This window comes from Colossoma macropomum, unplaced genomic scaffold, assembly GCF_904425465.1.
Source record: "Colossoma macropomum unplaced genomic scaffold, Colossoma_macropomum, whole genome shotgun sequence".
In the NCBI taxonomy this organism is placed as follows: Eukaryota; Metazoa; Chordata; class Actinopteri; order Characiformes; family Serrasalmidae; genus Colossoma; species Colossoma macropomum.
In genome coordinates, this window is record NW_023494803.1 from 14,491,198 (window position 1) to 14,517,076 (window position 25,879).

General features: G+C 38.9%; 1 protein-coding gene across 5 annotated transcripts in view; it reads left to right on the forward strand.

Moving 5' to 3' along the window:
* LOC118823270 (gephyrin) overlaps positions 1 to 25,879 on the forward strand; it is a 222,694-nt gene that overhangs the window by 20,988 nt on the left and 175,827 nt on the right. For all 5 annotated transcript variants that reach the window (XR_005008518.1, XM_036592743.1, XM_036592744.1 and 2 more), the window contains exon 2: positions 23,419 to 23,497. Coding sequence is in view for 4 of the 5 variants with exons in the window: in XM_036592743.1 (XP_036448636.1) it covers positions 23,419 to 23,497 (79 nt within the window). In the remaining variant the exon portion in view is untranslated. The remainder of the gene's footprint in view (positions 1 to 23,418; positions 23,498 to 25,879) is intronic.

Below are 25,879 nucleotides of genomic sequence, written 5' to 3' on the forward strand. Positions count from 1 at the left end.
GTAGGTCCAGTGTAACAGGCAGACAGGACTTCAAATGTGAAAGAACTAGTCACATTTGGAGATGATGGAGATGAGTGCAACAGGGCGGAAATCGTTGAGAGCTGAAGCAGTCGAAGGCTTTGGCACTGTTACAATGGTGGCAATCTTGAAGCTAGTTGGGACAATTGCCTGGGCCAGCGACAGATTGAAAATGTCTGTAAAAACCCCAGCCAGCTGCTTAGCACAGGCACATGACCAGGTACTCCATAAGGTGAATGCACCTTGCTCAGAGTGCGAGCAAGTGCAGAGTGTGAGTGGCTGCTCATCAGGTGGTGAATCTGTTTTGGAGAAGACCACCTTATTTCCCCTGTCGAAGCGAGCATATAAGTGGTTGAGCTTACCTGGGAGTGAGGCACAGTTGGTAGGGGGCACAGTGCTGGGAGGTTTAAAGTGAATAATTTACTGTATGCCTTGCCACATATGCCGGGGGTCAGAGGAGTTAAAGTGCTCTTCAATCTGCTGTTTGTATCAGTGTTTAGCCTTTGAGATGCCTCTTCTGAGGTTGGTTCTGGCTGAGCTGTAAGCCTCCTGATCTCCTGACCTGAAGGCTGCGTCTCTTGCTTTGACCAGGAGGCGAACCTCTCTGTTTATCCAGGGCTTCTGGTTAGGGAAGGTCTTTAATATTTTGTGAGTTGTCACTCTGTCCACACAGCTGTTGATAAGATCCAGGACAGAGTTGGTGTAGATGTCAATGTTAGTATGAAAGTCTGTGGTGGCCTGGGCCACAAACACACTCCAGTCTGTGTGCGTTAGCCACACTGGTGTAAATGTGATCTAAAGTTCTTTGTCCCCTTGTGGTTCAGGAGACATTCTGATGAAACTTTGGAATTACAGATCGTAAATAGCTGTGATTAAAGTCCCTAGCAACAATAAAGGCTCTGTCCGGGTGCACAGTTGCAGTTTGCTAATAGCAGCACAAAGATGTTTCATAGTAATGTTAGCATTAGCGTCTGAGGGGACATAAACTGCAGCAGCAACAACGCAGGTAAATTTGTGTAGAATATAGAAGGGTCTGCACTTAATCAGGAATTCCAGATCAGCAGAGCAGTGGGCATCAACAACGACAGAGTCTGTGCACCATGCTTTGTTTACATAAATGCAAACACTACCACTGTGGCTCTTACCCGAGGCTGTAGCTGAACAATCGGCTCTGAATAGTGCACCCCTCTAATTTCATCATGTTGTTAGAGACATTGTTGCTTAGCCAGGTTTCTGAAAAAAAACAAAAAAAAAACCATGAAACTGCAGTCCATAAGCCTTTTCTGTGTGAGGGTCCAGATCTTTAATTCGTACAGCTCGTTCGGCAGAGACCGCACTTTGGCGAGGAAGATGCTAGGTAGCGCTAGCTGGTGTGGGTTTAGCCTTAACTTTGCACGCAGACCTCCGCACTTATCCCGCCTTTGTTTGCAGTCTCAATGCCAGCGCTGGGCTCTACCGGTCGGTATGAATGACTCGTTTGGTCTCAGTGTCCTGGTCAGCTCCAGGGGCAGCTGGTTGAAGTCTAATGGAAGGTCCAAAATGATGTTTGGGCAGCGATGATTAATATCAAGCAGTGTCTGTCTGTCGTATCTGAAGTTTGCACAAGCGAGTTGAGTGAAAACGGAAGAGATTGTTAGGTAAATAAACACTATCCTTTCGCTGAAACTGATGAGGCGCTGAGCCTTGCAGTGCACACGCGTTGCCTTCTTGGTCTTACTTTCAGGCTATATCATTTCAGCACACAGGAGTGGTAGCTTGCTGTTAGTATGGATGTAGCAGTGTTCATATTTCGGCTCCTTAATGATGTCATAATTCAGATGACTTTCAGCGGAAAAATGTACAAAGGACAAAGCATATCTGGTTTGGAAATCACCAGTGATTTTCAAAAAGGCTTTCCATGCTAATATGGGCATGATTCTGACTACAGTATGACATACTACTTCAGAGGTTCTGTAGGGCCCAACCGATATATCGTCATGCAGTTCATCAGCATTAGCAAAAATCCTGCTCATAAAATACCAGTGTATTAGTGGCTTTTTTATATTGTAATACACTTCTAACATGAGGAAACCCATTTGGTTTTGAGGATTTAATGGTGTCATGCTCCTGTGCCAGACTTTGAAGAGACTGCCAAGCTTACAGTTATCATCTCCCTACTTATGTCACAGTAATACAAGATAAATTGGTAAATCTGAACACAAAACTCCATCATGGTAAAAATGAAAACATATAAAATGCAGCCAAACCTAGCCTTTAACATAAGGAAAGCATGTTAAAGCATATTAAAGCACAAAGTTCTATAAACCAAAACCATGTATCTCCAAATAACCAATTTACAATAGAAAAAAATCTTAAAGTATTTTTTTTATTTTGCATAATTTAATCATTGAGACGTGACCTAAGTTGTAAAGATTTGATTTCAGATTCAGGTTTGATTTGAAATGGTACATCATAGAGAAACTTACTGAAGAAGTAAGTACACCCTGTGAAAAGTTTAGACATTTTCAGCATGTTTGACATACAGATATCTGGTCTTCATTTAAACAATTATAAAAGATGAATGTGCCATAATTTAACAAGTGACACCTAAAATTAATATTTTTGTCATCCTTCAAATAACTGGAATAAACAAAAATGCTATTTCCTTAGGGGGAAATAAATAAATTTATTACTTCAATATATACTTTAACATTTATATTGTCACCATTAGACAATATTTTGGAGGGACCTGTCTTATTTAAACCTCTGATGTCTGGTCTCATTTGCTGTTTGTTATTGGAGTTTGAGGTATTATAATGACATATGGGGGTATGAGAAATATTAGAAATCATTCCTTCCACTGTCCAGAAGATCATCTACAAGTAGAGATGATTTAAAACTGCTGCCAACATGTCCTGTCCAGGCTAGTCCACCCTAGCAAATTTAATCCAACAGCAGACTAAAAAAATTTTTAAGAACCTCAAAATTTCATCACAGGATCTGCAAGTAACTCTTGCCACTGGGGGTGTCAAAGTGCGTGCATTTACCATTAGAAATAGCCTGCACAAATTTGACCTACAAAGGAGGTGTGCTAGGAGGAAGCATTTGCTGTCTAAATAGAACATCAGGGCAAAAGCAAAGTTTGCTATTCATTATCTAGGCAAGGACCAGGAATTCTGGAACAATGTGCTATGTACAGGCGAGTCTAAGATAGAGTTGTTTGGCCACAGTACCAGAAGCCGTGTTTGGTTAAAAAAAACAAGTGCTACATTTAGTCAGAAGAACTTCATACTAACTGTAAAGTATGATGGTGGAAATGGTATGGTTTAGGGCTGTGTTTGCTGTCCTGGGCTTGGCCAACTTGGAATAACAGAATTTAATGGGCTAAAAGCCCAGATCTGAATCTGACTTGAAATGCTGTATGGGGGCGTTTGAAATTTGCTGTACAAGCAAGAAGCCCCTCATTACACAGCTAAAATAATTCTGCATGAAAGAGAGGGTAAAAATTTCTCCCAGATGCCACAAACTGGTAGACAGTTATAGGAAATGCCTACATAAAGTTGTTGGTCAAAAGGGACAGTACCAGTTACTAAAGCCAGTGGTGTACTTACTTTTTCAGCAGGAAAAAGACATCAGACTTGTTTATTTTTAAATAATTGATTGCAGAGTCAAATTTCCTTTGTTTTTTTGTGTTTTGTTCTATTGTGTATCATTTATCTATACATACTGTTTAACTGATGATCAAATATGACTGTATGTCCACATATTTAAAAAAACCCAGAACATTTCATGGGGTGTACTTACTTCTTCACATGACTCTTAAGTACTATTTGGACAGGATTGGTTTTCCATAGGGAGGTGGTGTATTGTAATTTTACCACAGGACGCCTGTAATGTTCATGACTGATTCACGTGGGGGTCATTTTACACTAGTTCACCTTCCAGTTCATGTCATGTTCATGTTATCTTGAAAAAAATCATGTGAAAACTTTTTTATAATTAATAGGATCTTGCAAAATCCTGTAGCTCTACTATAAAGTACTTTTTTAGTTATGAATTTTTGAAGTTTGGTCCATTTTCTTTTTTGTGATGTCAATTGTCATTCTTTTCTGTGCACTCTAAGCCACACTAATTGCTTATTTTTGCTGGATTGGGTTGAACTTTAACAGCCAAGAAACCCTGGGGATAATTTGCAACATGTATACTAATCATGTAAATAGTTGTTGCTGAATGATTTACAGTAATCAAATAATTTTACCTGATCAAAGAATCTTTAATTTGCAAAACGTATTATCTCCACTAGTTTTCACTAGTTTTGCAAATGGGGTTTGACTCTGTGTACTAGTAAAATAGTTCTATCACATATAGAAGTGAATTGGTCTTGCATAAACAGTTAAGTGGCTAAATATAGCTTATTTTCTCGAGAAAGGTTATTTGTACTTGCTTGAAACTTGGTGTTAATATTTGTTGCAGAGAAATAAAAATTTGAAGATGTTTTATTATTCTTTCATCATTTTAATAAATTATTGAAAACAGCAACTTTTTTGTACATTTAACTTACTGTAATATTACATTCAGAGGTTTTATTTCATAGGTAGGTATTTGTACTGTGTTGACTTAAAGGTATTCTATCTCTGTGTGAAACGTTTTGATCCTGTGTTGCATTGGGTTCAGGAAATTTGCAAGTTATACCTTTTAAAGGCTTGATTTTTTGCATACTAGATGATGTCACCTTGCTCCGTATATGTGGACTATTTTAGTTATACCCAGGAAAAGATATTAAATTCTTTGTGCTATTGGTAGGGGTCTTCTCACCGCTAAGGCTGGGCCTACACTACACAATTTTTTGCCTGATTTTCAGCCAGATTTGCACCTTGCAACAAATTTTCACAATCAAAAGTGATTTTCCAGGTCGGGAACTCGATCGGAAGCAATTGACTGCGTGGATGATCTGGAAGCGTGACAAGAGAAACGAGTGATTCTTTAGCCCTCCGATCCAGCTCTGAAGTGATCGGAGACCCTCCGATATTATCAAACATGTTTGTTATTTACAACTCAAAATGTTTGTGAGTCTTGTCGTGTGAGAAGGTCAGAGGTTTACTCAGCAAGCATCCAGCATTATATTGGTTAGTGTTATCCCATTAGCTCAACTGAAGAAGCAGCTTCCGTTACTCAGCCAACATGAAATTATACCAATTTCTCATGGCAATTTTTGAATAAAAAAACATGTCTTAACCTCTAGTGCTATTAACCAGAAAATAAGCCTGGAGCCCTACACTTTTTCCCCCCTCCTCTTTTTGATGTTGATGTTTTGTTTTTTTTGTTCCTCCTGCAGTAAACCTAGAAGCCGTTAATTGACTCTGAATTCTCCAGAGCGGTAGATCCAGGACCAGCATTGGGCACCACTATTATAGAAGGAAATGACCACAGCCAAATTGAGGAGAAAATTGTTTTAAAAAATGTTTTAAAATGTTAAAATTTTAAAAGACATATTGTCAGCCATACTTGGTAAGATCTGACCATGCTATATTAGGCTTGGGTATTATCTACTTAACTGGCATATGACAATGTCTACAGGGAGACATTGTGATGGACGATGACATCGGGGGCAGGGGGGGTGCTAGTGTTAGTCTTACAAAGTTACTATAAATACTTGACACATCTTAAAATACATATTCATCAATGCAGATGTCAGTGTAAGTAATTTCTGGGCAAGTAATAACTAAGCAGAGCACGTGAGTGGAGCAGAGTGGGAGTGGAGCAACATGATTTTTGCAGAGCAGTTTTTCAGAAAGTTAAAGAGTCAATGTTCTCTCTCATTTCAAAGTCGTTCCAGTATCACTCCATCCCACAAGCCAGAAAGTTATTTTTTTTTACATACGTAACATGAGTGTTGTGGCACTGATTCTCTACAGCTTGCACACGACAGTGGGGTGGTATGGAATCACAATGCTGGCTCAACATTGTGATGTCTGTCAACCTTTGACGATCATCTCCAGCATTGTGATCAGCCCAGCCCTAGGCTATATATCTCTAGAAAAACATTATGTATGAGCCGTAGAAAAGAAGTACAGTATTTTATCTAGTAAACAAAATAGGATGAACTATATTACTCTCTGTACTCACTGAAAAGTTTTTTTTGTCCATATAAAACCGCATGGCATCAATATTTTTTTTTTATGACGTCATTATACAAGATAAATATACAGGATTAATAAGATGAGCTTATGAAGACAAGCGCTATAAGAGAGTTAAGACTTTTCAATAGAATACTGTTAGACATTGTTAGCTACATTCAAAGAAACTTTGCTAACGTTTATGAACGTCAGCTTAGTTGATTAATGTTAAGCTAAGTTAGCTAATGTTAAGCCTCTGGTAGGAAACAAATGGCCTAGCTACCAATGTTAGTTAGATTAATAGGTTATTATTTATGACAGAGTATTACTGTTAATTATTTCTATTAAATTATTTCTAAATTATTTTCTGATACTAGAAAGCTAGAAACCATCTAGCTAATGTCAAGGCTACAAGCACAGTAGCCGACTCAATACCACAGCCACGAACACACATTGACTAATAGGTATAAAGCTGCTTAAGAAAAGATGCCATAATTGGTGCACTGACAGGAACAGCCCCTCGACAGCTCTGATTGGCTGGAGTTTTGACACAAACCTTCAGACATTTTACAGCGAGCAGATGTGAAACTTGAGAGCGTGTGGAGTTGAGAGCAGAAATGATTTGCGTGCACATACGAGTTTTGAAGGTGAAGAGCGCGATTGAGCAAGTTTTCCAGTTTTGAGTGAAAACCGGAGTGTTTTGCACATACGAGTTCTGAAGGGAATTGCATTGTTGTGCAGATTTTCAAGTTTTGAATGAAACCAGATTGTTTTGTTGAGCATATCCGAAGGCGTTTACCTTCATGCTGACAAGTGCATTCAAGTTAATTAGCTGCGTGCTCAGAGCACTGCTGTCCTCTTAAACTATAACATTCCTCTCTCAAACATCATGATCTTCTCTCAAACATTTCGGCACAAAATTAAGTCCATAAAATTTGCATAGTCATGCTAAGGCCACTGTAGGCTGTTGAAGTTTGGTGCTTTTAGCAACCTCATAGATTTCCTTTTGCACAGAGCTGCCTTTGAAGTTCCTTGCACCTTTGTAGTGCAAATGCTTAAGAGATGATTCACGATGCTTTGGCAACTGATTGTACTCAAAATGTTGGTAAGCTAGACCAAAATGTTTTGTTCAATTGCCATTTACAAAAGGACACACCTTTCAAGAACATGACTGAAGTTGAAAAAAAATCTGAACTGAAATTTTCATTTATTCATTTATTTATTTAAATTTTTGATATTCAAACAGTGATGCCTGGTTAAATAATTAAAAATACTCTGGACCATTTAATTAATTTGAATTCATTTTTAGTAATATTTTCCTATTTAAGTGACAAAATTCTCTTTATTGCAACATAATAACATTTGAAAATAAATCTGTAAATAAGGTTTTTCCTTCCTGACTTTTATTTTTTAGAATGTGTATATTGTTCTCAGACTAAGTATTTAAAAACAAATTATTGAAGCATACGTATTTTACAAAACATTTAGTAGTTTTATCTCATTATTGCAACACAGTGCCACATTGTGTTGTTTTGGTTTTTTCGAGTTTAAGTAAAGTGATTCAACCGTTAAATCAATACAATTTATTTTGTGTTAATTAAAAAAATGATAAGTATTAGTAATAAAAAATTGTGCATGACGTTAAGGAGAATTAGGGTAAAAATGCCAAAAATAGAAAATGAATAATGTAACTTTTTGCTGTATCCTATACAGCCTCAGCTGATCTACTAAGTTATATGAATATTTTTTATCTGTGTAATGACTGTGACTGTTTATCAGCATGTTTTGAGGTGGTTTCATGAAAATGGCTCAACTGGGGCTGCACCTTAATAAAATGGGGATAAAATACTATTATGATATACTATTATTATACTGTGATTGTGACACACTTTGCAGCATATTAAAATACATATTGCAGGATATTGTTTCATTACATTAATACCTTGATTAACCTTTTTTAATGAAATGCAATTTGTCTGTTTTGGAGGACTAGCTGTTTTTTTTTTCCTTCAATAATGTTGATAGAATGTATTTTGATAGAAATAGTGTATGATGTACAAAACTAGAAAAAAAATGAATTTTGGTCTTCACAGGTGAGCAAACAAGTCAACATTTTTGTTATATTTAAGTGCTATTTTTATTGTGGCTTTTATTTGCTTGATAGTTGCTCAACACAGAACATGTAACACACAAAGAGACAACAATGTCCTAATTAATGTAATAACAGAGATACGAGAATGTTTTATTTGATGATTTAATTAAAAAATGGTTTTAATTCCATTGGTGGAATGACCTGCATAAAGAAGCTACTTAAAAAAAACAAAAAAACACAAACACAAACTGGAACTGTAGTTGGTCAAGATTGGTTACGGGATTCATTATCAGTAATGATAATATCATTGTGCAAATAATATACATTGTCAGTATGGCTAACTCCATTAATTGCAGTAATAAATAATAAAGAATGTATTGTGCTGCCACAGTTTCAGCTGTGGACTTTGGTTGTTTGTTGGCTCCATTTCAACAGGCCCCTTACCATGAAGAAATGTAATTGTTCCTAGTATATAAAGTTCATTTATCATCATCATCATCATCATCATCATTAACCGCTTAATCCAGATAGGGTCGCGGTGAGTTCATTTATTTATCTATCTATCTATCTATTTATTTATTTATTCATTTATTTATTTGCCTTAATATGTATGTCTTTTGCTTTTATGTGAGTATACCACTGACCATCACTACTAACGGAACCCGACACAATATCTTGCAGCGCAGGACGATATTTTCAGTGTTGCTTGCCTGAGCGGGCGGAAATTACATCCCTTCAGGTGAGAGTGGGTGGAAGCATGCATATAAATAAATCCCGCAAATTAATGAATAGACTAAATGAAATAGAACGATCACTAAAACATATATGTAAACAGTATAAAATGATATAACAGTAAAAGAGTTAAAATGAATAGTCATTCTTGAGCAACCGATCACGTGAACAACACGCAATTTCTCATAGGCCTGATTCACATATACTGCGTCTGCATGGCGTGAATGACACAGAATGTCTTGCTTTTCATTTCATTTTAAGAGCGCTTTCAAACAGGCTGCATGTGCGGAGCGGCAGAGTCGCAGACACCACAGTAAAGTGCAGCAGTGCTTAGAGAATAGACCCAGGGCAGATTTTTTCTGCGCGCTGCGCATGTCACACAGCTAAATACACTGAAATAAGCCATGAAAATGAAAGAAAATTAAACAGAAGACCATATAAAAACGTTAAAAGGTGGTTTTTATGTAATTCATGACTAAATAAACATTCTGTGCTGCAGACAGCTTTCCCGGCTGGTCCACATAATGAACAGTTATACCGTGTACATTTATAAATTATAATTCTATTGAGCTGAGTGACTGAAGTTAAAAGTTCTGATGTTTTTAATACTATTTTATCTTTGGATTCCACAGATTGTTCAAAGACCAATTTTGAGGTGATTCAATAAAAACCCAAGGAGTAGTAAGAAAATATTGTTTGTGCCACAAGATAAATGTTGTAAAACATATGACTGTATGTTTTGAAGTCATATTTTGCATTTAATGGAGACCAATTCAGTCAGCACTTTGCCTGCTTCCTCAGATGATTGCTTTGTACACTATTTCCAAATTTGGTTATAATCAGAGAAAGACTGATGGATTTGTAGCTCTTTATATCAGAAAAAGCAAGGCAGAGTGATTGATGTCTCATGTTTTAAGACTAAATTTAAGAAAATTTGATTAAAATCCACATAGTTAGAAATATAGTTCGAAAAACTCATTTTTCAAACTTTGAGCAATGGCAGAAAAAACTTGAAAGAATTTTAAAAGACTTGTATTTGGGGAAAAAATGCATTTGCTATGCATTAAATGATCTATTTTTATGCCAAAAAAAACATCAACAAGACTTTTTAATAATAATTCTAGCATCATCTCATCACCAATTGAGGTCAAACTTTATGGGCTATTAGAGAATGTCTGTGTGGACATTTTGTGTGATAATTGGCCAATGCTAAGCTCTCCAAATGCCTGTTGATTTTTTTTGGCCAGTGGCAGCCATATTTGTTTAATGACTCAGTTGTCCTTAACACCTTACTTATAAAGTAGACAACTGATGCTTCATGCAGTGTTTCAGCCCAGTGGGCCAAGCACATGCTGAGAAACAGATTTTTGGTTGTTACGGCACCCCCTATTAAGTTATTGCTATTAAACTTGGTGGGCTTCCCCAAAATCATGTGATGCCTGTTAAGTTTCATGAGAATTGGCCTTAAGTCATGCCAATCTGTAGCCACTTATGTGAAATAAGCTAAACCCAGGGGGCCTCATTGGCATGTGTTGGCCACATTGTTGATGTGATGCTATTTGGAAAAAAAAAAACAAGAATAAGTCTTATTGATTTTTTGGATAAAAGTAAATCATTTAATGCATAGCAAAGAAACTGATTTTTTTCTCCAAATACAAGTCTTTTAAAATTCTTTCAAGTTTTTCGGCCATTACTCAAAGTTTGAAAAATTAGCTTTTCGAACTATTCTGTGGATTTTAATCAATTTGTTTTAGATAATTGTTCACCTCTAGACTCCCCTGAACCTTTTGAGACCAATATTCTGTGGATATTTTGAAAAACCTCAGACCAGTAGAAAAATGTAGATGTAACATATATTACGGGGGTGGAGCAAAATAGTTCCAGTGGGGCCTATATGTGGAATTTTGGCGGATTGCATGACTTGGACCAATTTGTTTTTCCCCATAATACATACAGTTTCGAAAGCTTCCTCAGCTCATTATTTTGTGCATAAGTATCAAATTTTGTCACAATGAGAGCATCACTGATAGATTTATACACCGTTGTGTCAGAATAAGCCAGGCCAGACTGATTTGTTCATATCTTGCCGCCATGCTGTACTGAAAATGCAGTATGTGTTTAATAATTATTGACCTTGAGACTTTCCCGGTTATTCTAAGACCACGTTTGATGGGATGCAATAAACGTCTTTATATTATAAAAAAATCAGTTTTCAAATTCATGATTTGCTGGAAAAGAAGAGTTGTGCTTTTTCGAGAACTTAAGACACTGGTCTCCTTCCACTCAGTTGCTGATGGGCGGTAATAACTCTGCTGCCAGGGTGATCATGGGTTGTTAAGGAATTGGCACCCAGTCTCACTTCTTTGAGTGGTTTATAAATTTTTGTCTAAAGCACTGACGAACCGCTTGAAAAAGTGCTTGGGTTCAATAATCCATGCTGATCAGTCTTTCTGTGTGCCAGATAGATCCATTTTTGATAATTTGTTTTTAATCAGAGACTTACTTGCTTATGCTAAATAACATAGACTTAACGTGGGTCTGATTTTCTCTAGACCAAGAGAAAACTTTTGACAGGGTTTAACATACCTTTCTCTTTAGGACACGCAAGGCTTTTGGGTTTGGCCCAAAATTTGTTTCACAGATTAACTGATAAACTGTTGCATACTAATGTATATAGCTTGCTGAAAATAAATGGGAGGGCTTTCCCTGTAAACAGGGGGATGCGCCAAGGCTGTGGTCTCTCTGGACTGTTATACACGATCGCAATTGAGCCACTGCTAGTGGCTTTCCGAAAGCAACTTTGCGGAGTCTCAGCCCAAAGACCCAGCGCTGGGAAGGGTGTAACAGTGAAACTAACAGCATATGCCGATGATGTTAGTCATCGTTAGAGATGAGAGTAATGTGAAGAGTGTATATGAGTGCCTTGAGTGGAAAATTCCATAAAGCCACATTGGCACGGATAAACTGGAACAAAAGTACAGCACTGTTATTAGGTCAGTGGCTTCAGGAGAGTCCACCTCGGCTCCCTCAGCAGTGCTCTTGGAACCTGGAGGGTTTTAAAGTGCTAGGTATTTTTTTGGGACAGATGTATGCGTAACCCTTCTATCGGGTGTTCGTCCGCCCTGGTCAATGATGGACACGAAACTGGGATGATGCAGTTTTATTCGCCTCCTTTAATGAGTATGGCAACCACAGCATAAGTCTCTGTTCATGCTTCGGCCAGCATACAACACAGCAGCATGCAAACACTCTACTGCCTAGGCTGCACCGAATTACCTATATACATATAGGAGCTGTAATACGCTGACTGACCAGCAGGTGGTGCCAAACCCTTTTAGCAGGAATTTCTTAACACAACATTAATACAGCTATTGTACACCTTTACATATATATGCAAAAGAACTGGGAGGGACCGAGAGACCAGATTCTAGGGAGACTCCAGAGATGGAAATGGGCTCATACCGGAGAAGAGTGTTAGTGATCAACTATCTTGCAGCCTCAATGATGTGGCACAGGTTAACTGTATTGGACTCTCCAATGGATTTACTGCATCATGTTCAGAAGGCATTCGTAGACTTTTTTTTGGGATGATATCACTGGCTCCCATCTGCAGTACTGTTCTTGCCCCTGGATGAAGGAGACCAATACAGGAGGCTAATACAGGTTTTGGCCAGAGTAAAGGCCATGTGGCTACAGACTGCACAGAAAACTGCTTTTTGGGGAGGATAGCACTCCTTGGATTAGTTTTGGTGTGGCATTACTTCAGAAACTTGGTGGACTGGGTTATGATAAACAGCTTTTTTTCATATCATGGAGCGTTGTAAAGCAAATAGCTGGTTGTAGTTTTTATGATTCAGTTTTAAATGCATGGAGGCTGTTTAAAGTGACGAGGGGCAATGATTATTATGGTTATGCACATTAGGCTTTATTTTCTAACCCCTTACTACTTCGCCAAGTACACCAATTTAGCACAGTTGCTACCGCATTTACAAAGGCAGGAGTAACATGTATCCGAGATTTGATTGATTTGAGAGAGGGAGAGTGGCGATCAGCTGGGGTTTTAACACAGCACATTGGTTTTAAATCAGAGAGAGTGACTGGGGTCTATTCAGTACTCTTAAAGCTTCTTAGTCCCCACCTTTGAAGGCTTTTGTGACCAGTGCTTTGGCTGGTGGACTGGCTGAAGTGTCCTTTCCGGAGTTATGTCAGCCCCTTTGTTTCTGAACCCAGGATTGCTGAGGGGCAACCTCTCTCCATGAGTGGACTGCAGAAGTTGCTCCACGGCCAGTAAGAAGGCTTTGTACCAGAGCTGTGTTAAGTCCCTGCATTTCCATGAGTTGAAGGAGAGATTTGACTCCAAATGGAGAGCCTATCTCTCTGTCCCAGACCCTGAGGGTCTGTTGCCTTCATGGAGGCTGCTGTGCAAAAGCCCCTTACCCAAACGTTCAGGAGACCTCCAGTGGAAGATACTTAACTGTGCTGTACCGACAAATGGTTTTGTGTCAAAATTTAACCCTGCTGTTCAACCACTTTGCATTTTTTGTGATAATCCTGATACTGTTTTCCGTGCGTTTTCCGACTGTCAAAGACAGTCCTGGACAGGGCGCTCAGAGGGCTGGGGTATCTTTTTACCCGGACTCTGTTTAATTTTGGCTCTAGATACTCTAAAGCTCAGCACTCCAAACGCACTTTGGCTAATTTCTTAGTGGGGCAAGCAAAGTGATCAGTGTGGAAGCTCTTCAGGTTGGTGTCTGAAGGGCAGGAAGTGGATGTTTTAAAATTGTTCCAAGTTTTAGTGGAATCAAGCATTAGAGTTGAATTTTTTATCAAAGTATTCATAATATTTCCTGTTTTGAGAAAAAGTGGTGTGCTGGTCAAATTGTTGTATCTGTTATTGATATCATTTCATTGGTGAATCTTTTTTTTGGGGGGATCCTCATTATTATTAATGTAACTATTAGCTTTTTTCTTTACTATAACATGTAAAATCTAAAAGGAGTTTAAAAGTTTTTTTATTTCTCTCTCTATTTATTCCTTCTCCCCTCTCTCTCTATTTCTGTCTCTCTTTTTCTTGTCTTTGTTGTGCACCAGTGCACTCTGTAGTTGTCCCCACAGGTGCATACCACAGTTTAAGGCTGATGTGCTTTACATGTTCCCCCTTGCTCTTCTTCTTCTTCTTCTTCTTCTTCTTCTTTTCTCTCTCTCTCTCTCTCTCTCTCTCTCACTCTTCCTGCTCTCTCTTGCTCTTTTTTCTTCTTTCCTTCTCTGTATTTCCAGCTCCTTGCTCAGGAGTGTTCTTACTGTTTTGCTCTGGTGACATTGACATTCGTTTGATGTCTGTTCCAACTGCATCTCTCAAATTCAAATTTAAGGTAGCTTTTTTGGCGTGCCTGTTCTGAGTACAATGTTGCCAAAGCATAAAAATTCAACTTGAAAGCAAAACATACTTTGTAGAACTAAAAAACAAATAGAATTAATAATAGTATTTATAATAATAATATTATAATATTAATATTGAAATAACAGCAGTATTAAAATAAATCAAGTAAATAAATAAAATAAAATAACATGCATTAAATAATAAAAAATGATAACAGACGGTATATCACTGCTGTCGGAAAAAAATAATTTGAAAATGCCTGTTGGCCTTTACATTGTCTGTAAATTTCATGAAGCGTGGACCAAAAGAAATGGTTCAAAATGACTTGGTGAAAAGTCTGGTTCCATTGACATGACCAGGCTGTGGTCACTGAGCCTGCACTTGGTCAGGATCTGTCTCTGCTGTGGGTTTCTGACAGTGAGGTGGGTTTCTGCCAATTCGTACTCGATAGCTCTGTAGTCTAGACTGTGGTTTCACTGTCCCAATAGTCCAGATAGGTGTTTTTACTGTGTCTGATAATTTTGTTTACTCTGATTGGACTTTGGTCAGCAGTACTGGACTGAGGCTGCTGTGTGTTAGGGGTCAGTGGGTTAATTAGTCTCAGAACCAGCTGACAGAGGGGACTGGGTTTAGGGCTGAGCTCTTGGGTTTTAAATGCCTCATATTGTAGTGAATTTGGATTACTGAATTTTAGATGTAGCCAGAATTTTAAAGCTCTTTTCTAAATGGGTATAATCAATAGAAATCACCCTAATTTTGCCCTACATGCATTTGTTGGAGTTTTTAATTGAACGTTTAACATATTTCTGCAGAATTCTGCGTGCAGGGACTGTGTGGGATGCTTGTCCCATCTCGTGTCATACTTACTGAGTGGACCCCATACCTCACTTCCATACAGCGCAATGGGCGCAATTACAGTGGGGCAAAAAAGTATTTAGTCAGCCACTGATTGTGCAAGTTCTCCTACTTAGAAAGATGAGAGAGGTCTGTAATTTTCATCATAGGTACACTTCAACTATGCGAGACAAAATGAGAAAAAAAAAATCCAGGAAATCACTTTGTAGGATTTTTAAAGAATTTATTTGTAAATTATGGTGGAAAATAAGTATTTGGTCACCCACAAACAAGCAAGATTTCTGGCTCTCACAGACCTATAACAACTTCTTTAAGAAGCTCTTCTGTCCTCCACTCGTTACCTGTATTAATGGCACCTGTTTGACCTCGTTATCTGTATAAAAGACACCTGTCCACAGCCTCAAACAGTCAGACTCCATACTCAACCATGGCCAAGACCAAAGAGCTGTTGAAGGACACCAGGAAGAAAATTGTAGACCTGCACCAGGCTGGGAAGAGTGAATCTACAATAGCCAAGCAGGTTGGTGTGAATAAATCAACTGTGGGAGCAATTGTAAGAAAATGGAAGACATACAAGACCATTGATAATCTCGCTCGATCTGGGGCCCCACGCAAGATCTCATCCAGTGGGGTCAAAATGATCATGAGAACGGTGAGCAAGAATCCCAGAACTACACGGAGGGACCTGATGAATGACCTGCAGAGAGCTGGGACCAAAGTAACAAAGGCTACCATCAGTAACACACTACGCCGAGAGGGACTCAAATCCTGCAGTGCCAGGCGTGTCCCCCTGCTTAAGCCAGTACATGTCCAGGCCCGTCTGAAGTTTGCCAGAGAGCATATGGATGATCCAGAAGAGGATTGGGAGAATATCATGTGGTCAGATGAAACCAAAATAGAACTTTTTGGTAAAAACTCAACTCGTCGTGTTTGGAGGAAGAAGAATGCTGAGTTTCATCCCAAGAACACCGTACCCACTGTAAAGCATGGGGGTGGAAACATCATGCTTTGGGGCTGTTTCTCTGCAAAGGGGACAGGACGACTGATCCGTGTTAAGGGAAGAATGAACGGGGCCATGTATCGTGAGATTTTAAGCCGAAACCTCTTTCCATCATTGAGAGCATTGAAGATGGAACGTGGCTGGGTCTTCCAGCATGACAATGATCCCAAACACACCGCTCGGGCAACGAAGGAGTGGCTCCGTAAAATGCATTTCAAGGTCCTGGAGTGGCCTAGCCAGTCTCCAGACCTCAACCCCATAGAAAATTTGTGGAGGGAGTTGAAAGTCCGTGTTGCCCAGCGACAGCCCCAAAACATCACTGCTCTAGAGGAGATCTGCATGGAGGAATGGGCCAAAATACCAGCTACAGTGTGTGCAAACCTGGTGAAGACTTACAGGAAACGTTTGACCTCTGTCATTGCCAACAAAGGTTATGTTACAAAGTATTGAGTTGAACTTTTGTTATTGACCAAATATTTATTTTCCACCATAATTTACAAATAAATTCTTTAAAAATCCTACAAAGTGATTTCCTGGATTTTTTTTTTCTCATTTTGTCTCTCATAGTTGAAGTGTACCTATGATGAAAATTACAGACCTCTCTCATCTTTCTAAGTAGGAGTACTTGCACAATCAGTGGCTGACTAAATACTTTTTTGCCCCACTGTACACTATCAAAAATTTTAATTGCATATAATTTAGTAAGTAATTTAATGTTTATTTTGTGGATTTTTTCTTGATTGCATAGAAAGCTCTTTGTGCTTTTTCTTTTAGTGCATTCACTCCCAGATCAAAGTTTCCTGAGGCACCGATTTTCAGTCCTAGGTAATCATAATGTAAGGAGTGCTCGAGGGTGGTGTTTTCTAAAGTGAAGAGGTGTCTGTTTTCCTGAGACATGGCTTTTTTTTGGAAGATTATGATTCTAATTTTGTCCAGATTAACCGTCAGGGCTCAGTTCTGACACAACTGCTCCAGCAGGTCCAGGTCCATAGAGCGAGGGCTCCAGCAGCACCAGATCATCTGCATAGAGCAGGAATTTCCCTTCTGTGTTGTTTAGGGTAAGTCCAGGAGCTGCAGATTGTTCCAGTAACATCGCTAACTTGTTTATATAAATATTGATGGTGGTCCCACAGATGCTTATTTAGGGTCAAGTCTGGGGAATTACGGGGCCAGGATAGTACTTGTAAGTCTTGGTCATGCTCTTCCAACCAATGTCAGACATTTCTAGCTGTGTGACATGTCGCATTGTCTTGCTGGAAGATCCCATCCGCCCCAGGAAACACAATCATCATATATGGGTGTACGTGCTCTGCAGGGATAGATTCATACCCAAATCAGTTGAGAGTGCCTTCCACATGGATGAGTGGGCCCAGAGAATGCCACAAAAACATTCCCCAGACCATAACGCTGCCACCACCAGCTTGTGTTCTTCCGGCAATGGTTGCAGGGTGTTTGTTCTCTGATGTTTCTCGCCTGACACGTCAACGGCTATCCATTCAATGAAGCAGAAAACATGACTCATCGTAGAAGGCAACCCTGTGCCAATCATCGGCGGTCCAATTCCGATACTGCCTTGAAAATTGAATCCTTTTCTTCTGATGCAACTTCGTTAGCAGCGGTGCAGTGACCATCCGTCTGTTTCGGAGCCCGCATACGCAGTAGGGTTCACTGAACTGTTGTTTTAGACACACGTCTGGTAGCCCCCTGGTTCATTTTGCTGGTGAGCTGCTCCAGTGTAGCGTGTCGGTCCGCCCTTGCGCACCTTGATAGCGGATGTTTACCTGTCACATCAATGGCACACATCCGCAGTTTCCATGTCGAAAGTAGGAAGTGGTCATAATAACGTGACTTGACTGTGTATAATCTGACAGAATAATCCAGTGTGCCAAATGGAATCAAAAACTTTCTTAAAATCAACAACATGCAAATATATTACTGTTACTGTTTTGGTTGATGTGCTAGTTGATTAGGGTGTGTAGGTTGTAAATATGATCAGTAGTGCGGTGATTTGGTACTTTTACTGACTTTTACTGAAGACACTGTGTTCGGTAAGGAAGGCCTGTATTCGGGCATTAATAATACAGCAGAAAACCAGATCACTGCTCACACAGATGCCTTGGTAGTTGTTGGGGTCAAATTTGTCTCCATTCTTATACAACCTCATTTCCAAAAAACTTGGGACGCTGTGCAAAATGAAAACAAAATGCAATGATGTGCAAACGATTTAAACCCTATATTTATTTGAAAATAGTACAAAGACATATCAAATGTGAAAACTGAGAAATGTTATAGCTTTTTGAAAAATATTGTTTCCGTTCTGTATTGGTATCTCCTGGTTTTCTTGTGTTTTTAGAGTGTTCCATTTTTCCCAGAACTGGTTTTGATTACTAGTACTTTTAATTTCTCGTAGTATGTGGTTGTAATGTTGCTTTCTTTCATATAAATAGTTTTCTTATATTGCTTGAGTGTTTCATGGTATTTTTGCCTTAGTTCGGCTTTTGTGGTTCTTTGTGTTTTTGATTAAACAGCCTTCTAAGCTGTTTTCTTATGATTTCACGCTCCTTGTCATTTTTCTTTCTGGGGTCTTTTCTTTTTTCTTTGTTTTAGTGAGGTTTGCTTTGATTGCAGATTTGTTATTAATTTCATTAATTTGTTTTACTGCCAGATTTACATCTTGCTTATTAGGCTGGAACTCTGTTGTTAGGAAGCTGTTATTAAGGTTAGTGATCTCTGTAGAGCTAATTGCATTGGTGAGTTTAGACACACTGTTGAGTCCACTTGTATCGTGGGGTTGATTTTAGTTAGTTTACAGGACTGTTCTGATTTATTTGACTGTTGAATTCTTTTTAGGAACACATTAATTTGGCAGTGGTCTGATAGTGGTGACTGAGGTCTGATATTGAATGCACTGATGGAGGAGGGGTCCATGCCAGTGATGGCGTAGTCAATTACACTAGACCCAAGAGCTGAGCAGTAAGTGAACCGGCCTAAAGAGTCTCCTCGGGTCCGACTGTTAAGCATGTACAGGCCCAGGCCTCGACAGAGCTGCACTAACTCCTTACTATTCTTATTTACAACAGAGTAAGGGTTACTGCGTGTTGTTTACGTGGGGGTCAGGTTTGGCAAGGCCTTAAATATGTGTTTTTTCCCTGTGTGTCTATAATGTCAGATTCAGAACCTGTTCTGGCATTAAAAGCCTGGAAATGGCTGCTTTCTGTGTGGAGATTGTTGAAGAACTCACTATTGTTGTAGGGGGATTCTGCAGGAGGAGTGTAAGCTGCACATGTATAGAGGTGTCAAATTAATAATGCCCTTTTTGAGTTTTAGCCAAATATGGGTGAGGTTCCTTTTTGAAAACTGATAAATGGGATATCAGGCTCTCCTTATGCCAGATGATATTCCAGGAACTTATTGAGAAAGGTTGCATTGTTTATGATTTGTTGATTATAGGTATTATATGTTGATTTTTTAGATCATTAGCCAGAATTCGAACACCCTCACAATAAAGGTGTACATGATCATTCAGGTGTTCATCAGTCAGAGTTAGATGAGTGGCAACGTGAACGTTTGAGATGATGGCACAGAATCTGATGATGTCCTGATTGATTCTGCTGATGAAGTCAGCAGAGAAGTCTTTTCTAAGAAGTAGAGTAAAGATGGTTATGGCTGCTTCTGGAATTTTTTTGTGAGCCTTCTCTGCTACCCTTTGAAGAGACTCTACCACTGTTACTTATTTTAAGCACAGGTCATTTGTACCAGTCTGAAATGTTTCAAGGGCCATGTAATGTGGACTGGCATAGTAGCTTCAATGCACTGTCTGCAGTTGGACACCAGAACTTTGCCACTCTATGAGTAAGGAGCATCGTTCAGCGTTGGAGGAATTTACCATTAGTGTTAATGAGGACTGCAGTTTTGGAGGCTGTGGAGGTGGGTCTCTTGATACTGTTTGCTGTGAGGGCTGAAGGCTGGAAGGCTGAGGGGTTTTTGGCTAGCTGGCTGTGTAGCTTGTGGGCTAACAGGCTGTAGGGCTGATAGGCTAGCTGGCTGTTAGACTGGTGGGCTGCTGCTGGCCTGGGCTGGTTGGTTAGCTAGCAGTGGAGCTGTTGGGCTGCTGCTGGCCTGGGCTGGTTGGTTAGCTTGCTTCGGACCTGGTTGGCTAACTAGTTGTGGCTGCAGATCATCTGTATAGACGAGCAGGTCTACTTTTATTTCTTTGTCATTCAGAACCATGATGTGGACGTTCCAGCGTTTCTGGGAAATCTTTCAATTATTGGCTTTGCTCTGTAATAATAATATACACCAGCCTTGCTTAAATGTGAACACATCTATCCAAACTGTAAAAATAAATTTTTTTATCATGGTCAGTTCTGCCTCTGCATCTCCCGTCTGGTTCAACTCTGCTATAGGTGCAGATGTTGTGTCTTCGTACCAAAGTACGATGAAACGTCACAGTATGCAAATCAGTAAACCAACGTAACCGCCCCTGATGACACCCTACTTTTGTCGCGTTCATAAATATGAAAGCATAGGAGTCTAGAGTGAGGAAATAACCACACTCATGCGCTGAGCTGAATACCCCCAGCACCTCCTCACAAAGTTTGCGATATGGCAGATGTTTTAACAGCTGTAAATAACTCAGTTAATCTGTTCTTAGTTTGTAATAAAGATGTTATGATTAGCACATTTATTTATAATGTTCAACATATGATTAGGTAGCCTGAAGGAGTCTTCATCTAGCTGCTGGTGTTGCAGCCGATTCATGTTTCCCTTCACAAATCGAACCCTCAGGTGCGTGCACTCCCTGAACAGAAATCACCGGCAAGCAGCAGTGAAACTACGGAAAGTGAAAAGGTTCAGGAAAGGTTAACGTTAAATTGCCATTGTTACTGACTGTGTCAACCTCTCATCCATACAGTCTTTCTTGAACTTTCTTTTTCGCTTTCAGTAGTTCCGGTGTTGCTTGCTGTTGATTTCTGTTCAGTGAGTGCATGTGCCTGAGGGTTCGATTTATGAAGGGGATCGTGAATTTTAGGGGGAACTCTTCAGCAGTTTGAGTCAGCGGCTCATACTGGTAAGGCTCAAGTCACACTGCCTGATCAGAAGCACCTTCCCTCGTCAAAGATGGGGATGGTAGTGGAGAAAAACATCAGCCTCATAAGACCTCTCAGTTGCAAAAGTGCTTTTTGATTCTGTCACTCTCCATATTTTCTGGTAGCTCACTTTGATTATAAAAACACAGCAGTCCAGCCCGCCCAGTTTCCCTCGCAGCCCCACCCCCAAACCCAAACATCACTGCAGTGCCCTTACCAGCGTGCCCATCCCATTTTTGAGCATTTTTCAAAATTGAGCCAGGGGTGGAGCTGAAAATAGTGGGGTGTAGTTACTCTTTAAATGCCTTTCTTCTCTTTATACTTAATTTCTAACCAACAAAATACTGAATTTAATCAGAGCACATATTTTCTGCTGTTGATCAGAAACACTCTGTCTCTCTCTTTCTCTGTCCAGTCCATTTCTACAACATAGGATGAGCATTAATTGGCACGCATATACACATGAAGACGATTGTGTGTGTGTGTGTGTGTGTGTGTGTGTGTGTGTGTGTGTCAGAAGTTTTTGCCACTTCCCTGAGCAGTGCTCACTTCTACTGCCTCCTGCAGGGCAAACCAGTCTATTTATAGATCAAGGATTGAGTATGTGCGAGTGTGAAATGGAAAGACAGGGAGACAAGGAGAGAGAGAAGACTAAGAATGCTGTAGTTACGAAGCAAGTGTTGCACCATCCCCATTTTGCGTAAAAAGATATTAAGCTTGTGTGAAAGACAGTGCTTTATTAAATATCACACTACAGGTCACTCTCATACATCATTTTCTTGAAGACTTTAAAATACAGAAGTGATGCAGCTGGTTGGAGCATACTGGGACATTTTTAGTTTTGTAGCCAACCTCAGTGGTGCTGAAAATTCAGTTGGTTTAGTGATGAGTGACTAAGTTCTGATGTTTATTTTGGTCAAAATCTTCTTTGTTTTGGTTTGTGTATCAAACTTGTAGACAGCAGTGAATGTAGGGGTAAAGGGTATTATATGACATGACGAGTTGTAATTGTGATCTCTAGCTACCTTTCTGGGAGCTATGGTGACTAGGGGCAAACAGATATATATCATTTGACTCAGAATTGGCTCACCTTAAGGTTTGACAGATTGTGCAGCATCAGCAGAAATCCTGGTTTCACAGATTGATCAGCATCAGCAGAAATCCTGCTGATAAAACCCTTGTGTCTTTAAATGTTAAATGTGAAAAAAAACACATTCAGGAAGACTTTCAGTTCTTTATATTTATTTCTGTTAAAATTTGACAGTTAACTAGGGATGTGTACGGATACTCAAGTACTTGGGTAACTGTTCAAGGTGCAAGTATTCAAAAGCTGAAATTGCTGTTCAGGTACTCGTTTCTGTTTCAGCACAGGAAGACAGAAAATAGAGAGACTAACAGTTCAGTGAAACACCATTTTTATGTTTTAACAAGACAGTAAAATGTTACGGTTTTGCTCATATTTGAGTAAATATGTATATAACACTGTACCAGTCAAGTGCCTTAACATGAGCACATTGCCAAGGAAGTGTTGTTAAGGACGTGATTTAAAAAGCAGATGTAACACAGCTTTACTGCTAATTAGGCTAACTACTCTAGATAATGTTAGCTAGTTCCAAAAAATTTGTTTCTCTGACAAACTATTTTGTCTGTCTTCTGCTAAGGAGACAAGTCCTCATCAGCATCCAGTGATGTACCAGGTTTTCACAAAAGAGTTAGCATGGTTGAGGTATTAGCACGGGTAGTTGATACTTGATCAGTGTCGATTACACCATCATGGTTCAGTCTACCACTCTTTGCCACTTATTGTTGCACTTCGACCGGGAAGCCAAGTATTCCCTAACAAGAGATCAACCATCTAAGGCAGACAAAGCTGAAGTTAACTTCTTATTCACAAATATTTTATTCACATTGTCCTCAGGCACCAGAATGTAACTACTGTACCATTTAAAATGGAAAAAAAATAATAATAAGAGGCTGACGAGAATAAGAATATAACTTCAGCTTCGCCCTTCACCCTAGGTAGGCTAACCAAACCAGTTTTTCCAGTTCTAAGAGCTGATGCAGCACAGGGTTTTTACGCGGATGGTAATTCCAACACAATACTGTAATATAACATGCACTGTCTCTCTTTCTTTTTTGTCTGTCCTTTCATGCAGTGAGCGATAGCTGCTTCAGAAATCTTGCTGAAGACCGCAGCGGAATCAACCTTAAAGATCTTGTTCATGATCCATCTTTGTGAGTACCACAATCTCACTATGCGCAAACACACACATCTTCAATTTTTTTTCCTGACAGTCTTTCTTTCTCACTCTTGAGACTTTGTGTTGTCTATCAGGGTGAAAAATCTTTGATTACTTCACCTTGAGATGAACAAGGTCAAATTTATGTTCTGCAACTGTCAGCTTGAGTGAGTGTTGGGTAACTTGTAGCCTGGGCAGTATGATGATATTTATCATTGTCGTGATAAATCATATCACAACATGCTTTTCTGTGTATGTTGTGGATGCTTTCTATGCATAAATAACTGACTAGCTGCATGTTTCATTACAAAGATGCATAATTAGACCTGTTTAACTGAATTTAGTGCAGCACAAAACATGAAATTTATAAATTGTTTGCTCTTGTACAGGTTTTTCATAGAATTTTCTTTCTAACGTGGCACTTTTCATACTTTTTTCAGAAAAACAAAATATTGTTATAAATACAGTTGTATGCAGAAGTTTGAACACTCCTGGTTACATGTTTTGTTGAAGTTATTGCGTCCTCTACAGGGAACAAACTTATGGCATTTTTCTGCACATGGTAGTGCACTGGTCTCAGTGTTACCTTGACAAGCCAACATGTTAACAAATCATCCACTGAAGAGGAAGTAAAACACCTTGCTCAGAAGACAACGATCGCCTCTCATCTTACATAACCTCTGCTACATCATTGTACTACTGAATTTTGTTTTTTAAGTAAAAGGAAGTATACAGCCCTGCTGTATATTCAGACAGCCAGCTGACATATTAATGTTACATCAGCAAAACCAAACCAATCAGAATGCAAACACTATCTTAAAAAATGAGTGTGTTCCTTTTCCTGTTTCCATGTCAGCTAGCTATATTCTTTCTATAGGGAACGTCATTTTATTCAGCCTAGGTAAACACAGCTATTTTTGGAAGTAGATTACATTTCCACTTTTTATGAGAAATTAGTTGTTTGTACATGTGTGCAAATTTAAGCTTAATTATTCAATGTCAGTTATTTTCACTACACCAGTATAGAAAATATTTCACACAGCCCTATAGGACTGTCAGATATTTACACGTGATATTATTGTCCTCAGAAACCTGGTCTTTAAGGTACCCATAGTCATAAATTAAAACACAAAAAATAATCTATAGTAAATAATAAATTGTGAAGTATTTTGTGTTATAGTTATGCCCAAGAAACTACAAAAAATGGCATAGGAGCGTCTCAAAACTCATTATGAATGCAGAGATCTATGCACATGCATGATTATCCAAACTGTAAATAGCCCTTTGCTGTCCCGTTTCCAACCCCCACCCAATCCCCCCTAACAGCTCTATAACAAAAAAGTTTACTCATTCAGATTTGAGTTTTTATTTTCTAAATTTGCATCACTGAGGCTTCAGTGAGCTAGAATGAACCTGTGTGGTTTTGTGTAAAACTGTTTAGACCTTGTCGCTAAGCTAATGCTATCTTCTAGTGCTAACACAAAACACAGGTTTACCCGCTCAGCTTTTAATCTTTTTTCTCTAAATTTGTGTCAGTGAGGCTTCAGTGAGGCTTCAGTGAACTAGAACGAATCTTTGTATTTGTGTGTAAAGCTAACGGCTAGCGGCACGGCTGCCAGACCAGACCTTATGTTTGATCCAAATGGTATTGCTGTGGGACGTGAAGGCTGAGACAATTGGAGTTTTTAAAGAAATTAATTGAATTTTCAACAATACAAGGTAATAAAATGTAGCATAAACATAACATCCATAATGGCAACAGTCATTCCAATGCATCACATATTAGAAGCATTCACATTTTTGAGAATGTTGAGAAAGAATGTCACATTATATCGGTATTTTATCTCATAATTTTATAATGAAAGGTATACTTTTGTTTTAACATTGTTTGACAACTTGTTCTGAAAAACAAAAACAAAACCTTTCCTGTTGACATTTTTGTTCTAATTGCCCACATTCGGTATATTATTGTGCAAACACATACCAGAATAGATTTATTTCATTACAAAATTTATTCAAATTAATATTCAAAATAATATTTCTTCTAGTACCCTCTGTTTAAACTGTATCTTTGTAACTGTACCCATATTTCTTTTGTTCAAGCAGTTCAGGCAGCAAAGAGACAACAATCGAGTGACCAATAGTTTCTTTCTCAAAACATTCTGGAATTGAACACTCGGTAGTTTTTAGAAAACAGTTGCATTTCACAATGTTTCTTACTGGGAGTCTTCCAGATTCATAAAGTCATGTGACTGCATTGTTCAATTAATATTTAAAAGCAAATAGCAAAAGAAAATTCAGCAAATAGAAGCTTATAATAAGGAACATATTTTCGTTTTTTTTTTCTTTTTATTTCTGCCTCTCTTTATCACCAATC